The 5,153-nt window shown below is 40.4% G+C and overlaps 1 protein-coding gene across 4 annotated transcripts in view; it reads right to left on the minus strand.

The window, feature by feature from the left end:
• Nek10 (NIMA related kinase 10) overlaps positions 1 to 5,153 on the minus strand; it is a 314,976-nt gene that overhangs the window by 58,710 nt on the left and 251,113 nt on the right. For all 4 annotated transcript variants that reach the window (XM_004634199.3, XM_023718528.1, XM_023718527.1 and 1 more), the window contains 3 exons: positions 2,289 to 2,472; positions 2,106 to 2,192; positions 524 to 578 (listed from right to left, as the gene is read on the minus strand). In XM_004634199.3, coding sequence (XP_004634256.1) covers positions 524 to 578; positions 2,106 to 2,192; positions 2,289 to 2,472 — 326 coding nt within the window. The remainder of the gene's footprint in view (positions 1 to 523; positions 579 to 2,105; positions 2,193 to 2,288; positions 2,473 to 5,153) is intronic.

Consider the following 5,153-nt stretch of genomic DNA (forward strand, 5'->3'; position numbering starts at 1 on the left):
TCCAAAAGACAGGTGTTACCCATAGAACTAGCTGTTTCACAGTAATTTGTCCTTGCTGTCAAAAGGCAACATGTCAAATAAATTCCATCAATTTCTGCAGCTAGAAGTGATTAACGTAAGGTGTATGAGCAGAAGTCATGGGTAAAAGAGTGTATCTCCAATTCCATTTTTCTTTTTTTGGCCATATTTTCCATGAGGATTAGACATACAACCTGGAGATACAGAAGAACAAGCCAGGGCTCCAAGTGATGTCACACTCCACAACTGTCCCACAATTTTGACCCATGTGGAACTCAGAAATACTTTGCCTGATGGCCACTAAGGTAGAAAGAAGCAGAGCTAGAATAAAACCCAGGTCCAAGCTTAGTACTCTCTCCAGCATGCTGTAGTAGATTCTGAGTGTGTAGGTCCTCACTGCTTCTCTTTCCATATGCCCATGGTGACTTCTCACAGTTGATTCTGTCACCAGCCACTCAACTCTACAAAGGCTAAAAATACTTCTATGAGATCTATGTGTACATACCTTGTTTGCGACTGCCTTTCACCTCCCGAAGCACTAAAACTTCTTTTTAAAATGCCTGCAACAAGAATTTAAAAATAACTACATGATTTCCTCCACAAATATTATTTTAAATGCTATACTTCTGTTATCATGAAAGCCTCAGCTAAAATATAATGTTACAAATTACTATTTGCTTGACAGCCTTGTTCAAGGCCTTGCTTTCAAAGAAAAGATACTAAACAAACAAAAATAACTTGTTACTAGTCCTTAACAAAATAGTCTTCCTAAAACTGTTCCAAGATGGCTACAAGCTACTACAGGTGAAGTTTCAGATCTAGTCTTTCCTGCCCACTTTCATGCCACCACTCCCCACTACTTTTACGAGGGTAAACAACATTGAACTTGCCACAAAACAGTAACAACCTGTTCCTAGAACTTGTTAGATGTGTCTATGTGCCAGAAAAGCTTTTCCTATATTATATTCATGTTTTCTCAGCTGCAAATCAAACCATTTTATCAAGCAGGCAGAAATTTACAGGGAAACTAGGACAGGGACTTGGAATTTGTGATTGACCTAGAAAATCTGGAAGATCTAGTTACCATTTGGATGTACCAATTAAGTTTTGTTTCTCTTTGCTTGCCTTTTTGAGACAAGGTCTCACTATGTAGTTCAAGCTGGCCTTGAACTCACTTCATAGCCCAGGCAGGCTTCAAACTCAAAGTGACCCTTCTGCCTCAGCCTCCTGAGTGCTGGGATTACAAGCATATGCTACCACACCCAACTATCTAAGTTTTCAAAAGACAAACAATGTAGCTAACTTCTTAGTATTCTATTTTGTTCTGTAGACTACTTTAAATCTTCTCTTTTGAGATATTTTTTCATGATTTCCTAAGAGAAAGAATTTATACTTAATTTATTCTTAGAGTATTTCTAAGTATGTTTCATACTCTATCAATTGTCAAAGATTTTTTTCATCTACTTTCTATTAGGGAATCTTTCAATTTCAGGACTGTTGAGTATATCTGATCCTATCTTTCCTTATAATTTTTCAATACTATCTAAATATATTTTTCCTCTTCTTTCATATTCCTTAGTATAATTACTTTCTTGTTTCAAATTAAGACTAACATAAACCTGAAGTTATGCATCATATTTTTCAAAGTAGTAAGATATTCCCATATTTCTACTTTAGTGTTCTTAAATATAATACATCCCGCTACATTAATATAACTAAAATTGCACAAAAGTTGTCTATCCCAAACATAGTTTCTTCAGTGCACTTCTAACTCTTCTAACCAATGCAGTCTTAAAGGATCATTGCTATCATTTGTGTGGCTATTCCGCTGTCTCCAAATCAGTTATCTCAAGTTCTCCACAAGAGCTTCATTTGCTCTTAGGAATAAGAAAACTATCTGACAGCTGAGGGACTGTAAAGCCATGGTGTCAGCTAGCCTCTGAGCTCTGAGGAGGCACAGACACGCCCACCCCAACCAGCACCGAACCTAGACAAGAGTCCAACTCCAGGAGAGGCATACAGCATGACTCCACACCACGACCTACTAGGATCCCACAACCCGTAAAGAACTCGTGAAGAAAGCTTACTGAATGTAGAGTCTTTCAAAGGACTTGAGCTCAAGCTGCTGGAGTTATCCGAAATGTCCAATTCATCGTCTAGCTCTGAATAGATATCTGCACATCAATACAAGTAAAATAGCAAATGAACTTTGAAACAGAAAGGAGTCAAGAGCACATTCATGCTGATAGAACACCCTTGGCCGGCAGTACCTTTCTCGACAGTCTCCAGGTTGAAGCTGTCCTCGGACAGCATTTCGTCACAGGCCCTGTCTTCATCCTTCCCGCAGGGTCCCTGAAAGCCCTCAGGGGCCAGATCTGCACCTTCTGAGAGCTCACTTTTCAGGCTGGCTGCTCCACTGCTGTTGCTACTCAAGCTTACCTTCTCAAAGGTTTCCTGAAAATAGAAATTCATTGTTTAACATCTTCCTTTTTCCTCCCTTTGTAGTACTCAAAGCTTGCAAAAATCTATATTGATATGCTTCCAATACCATCACGAATATTTAATGCAGATGTAACCTGAGCAGTTCCACCTACCCACCTTAAGGGATCTACTCAGTCCAAAAATACAAGAAAATATGCACTATGGGACAAAAAAAGATGGGAGGTATAGAAGTGTTCATTTCCTGCACTGAAAATTCTGGAGAAAAAAATGTGCCTCTAAGGGACAGACTATCAATGTACCAGAAATTGCTCTCTTAAACTTTTTCTGAAATATTTACTATCAGATCCTCTAAGTACCATAGCAAATAAGTAAGCCTTCTTTTCTTTAAAGGAAAATGAGTAGCACACAAAACCAGATCATAGACAGTAAGGGATGAGGTTCCCTAAGGGATGAAGAGTTCCAATAAAGAAGCCTCTCATGACTGTCTCACACTCTGAAGATCTCAGCACAGGCTCCTCCAGTGGCCACCAAGGTGAATGGGACCATTTCCACCATGACGCCACACTTGCAGCAGCATCTGCCCATCAGAGTCCCTATTTCCCTAAACTATAAGATTCGAAACTATAAAAAAATACAGCTAAAGTTCAGTAAAAACAAAGAAAAAAGACTAAGGCAATTCAACTCTGGAAGCTCTAATTTTTCTTAGAAAATGGCATTGAAGAAGGAATGACACATGACTCAAGCAAAGCAGCCCTTGTTTCTTTGTCCAGAGAATTCTCAAGCCTCAGGCACTTACTACCTGAGGCTGATGGCAGTGAAGGTGAAGATTCTTTTTAGGCGGTAGGGCTAAGCAGTACTAAGGCACAAATCAGGAAGACAAAAGGCCAACATAAGGAAAGTCAAGAAAGAAGAAAGGATGGAGATTGAAGAGTGAGAAGAAAGCAAAGGCCATCCACTGAAGTAGGGAGAACTCTCATGAATTGTGTCACAGTGTTCAGTCTCAAACCAACCTCCTCTTCTTTACTGAAAGCCTCTGATAAGGAGCAACGCCAGCTTGGGAGGCAAACCACGTGACTATTTATTTTGTACATCAGATCTTTTCCCGACATAACAGTGACATTTCCTAAGAAGGTCACAGCGGTAAAATTCGCAGATGAAGAAAACCTAAACCCATACAGGTAAGTGGAGGCAGAAGTAAACCTATAAATGCTCCCACAGGTTCAAGCTCTAGAAACAAGATGAAAAATAAAAAGAGCATCAAAAACTTGCACTTTGCAAACTGTCCATTCAGCTGTTGCTCTTTATCTCTTTTCCCTGATAATCTCTTCGATGTGTCTTTCTTGAGATTTTTTTTAAACCACGTTTCTTGTTTTGTTGAAATTATAGGCAGCTGAAGGAATACTTTCACTTTAATTTTCTTTGAGTAATTCTTTGTCCAGTGTTCAAAGCCTCCTCTTATGTACGACCCATGCTGGTTCATTCCTGTGACTTGGGTCAGCTTCAGTCTGTTAACTTAGAACCCTAGATAGGAAATGACCTTGGTGCCCTTTGGCAGAGCTGAATACATGCTGCTCAGACATTTTCTCAGTATCTTAGGCTAATAAGGAATTTGTTAAAACCAGTCTCAGGTTTTCCCCCACTTGAGCTTCTTCTGGGCCTCAAAATCTCACTGAAAGCCCGCTCGTCCTCTTCTACGTCTGTGTCTTCCCACCGCATCAAGCCCAGAAAATTCTCCTTTGTGATTCTCAACTAATTTCATTAAAACTTAACCTAAAAATAAATATCCCACTGAGGTCTTTCTCTTCCTTACCAGCATTTTATTTTGACTTCTATTTTTTTATTATGTTTGTGTATGTACTTATTTATTTATTTATTTTGTATTTTAGGGACGCGTCTACAGGGTGTTCAGGGTCTCACTACTAGATCAGACTCTTAGTGACCCTCCTGTTTACAGTCTCCTAAGAGCTGGGACTACAGGTGCGTGCCACCACACCCAGTCTCAATTGCCATCTCAGCGTGCCCTGGGGGAGGGGGCTGGCATGGCCTGCCCAGGAATCGAAACCACGGCCCTGGCACCTGCTGGCAGGTGCTTTAATCTGCTGAGCTATTTGGCTGGCCCTGTTTATTTATTTTTGAGACAGGGTCTCACTATGCAGTTCAGTGAGCTGGCCTTGAGCTCTCTTTGTACCCCAGGCTGGTCTCAAACTCCCACCAATCCTCTTGTATCAGCCTCCTGAGTGCTGGGTTTACAGGCCCAACATTTTATTTTAAACAAGTCATTTACTTCCCTGTTCTAAACCATAACTGGCCTTACAACCCTTAAACACTACACATGCAAGATGGTCAAGGGTATCAATGTTGAAGTAAGATGACAGAACTTTCATGCTGAAAAACTTTTCATTGTATTGATGCAATTAGATGAGGGAATCCACATATCTCTAAAACTAGCAAAACTTTAGCAAAGGATTGTCTCTCTCAAGAATAGGCATGGAAGCTGGGTATGGGGGGCACACACCTGTTATTCCAGAAGCCCTGGAGTCAAAGATGGCAGGATTGAATGTCTGCGCCAGAGTGGATGATAGAACAAAAGCCAGATCTCAAGAGAGAAAAGGGGCAGAGAGATAGCTCAGTCACTTGAACACCTGCCTGACAAGTGCAAGGTCCTGAGTTCTATCCTTGCACAAAAAAAAAAA

Source organism: Octodon degus, unplaced genomic scaffold (assembly GCF_000260255.1).
Source record: "Octodon degus isolate 3935 unplaced genomic scaffold, OctDeg1.0 scaffold00059, whole genome shotgun sequence".
Taxonomy (NCBI): domain Eukaryota; kingdom Metazoa; phylum Chordata; class Mammalia; order Rodentia; family Octodontidae; genus Octodon; species Octodon degus.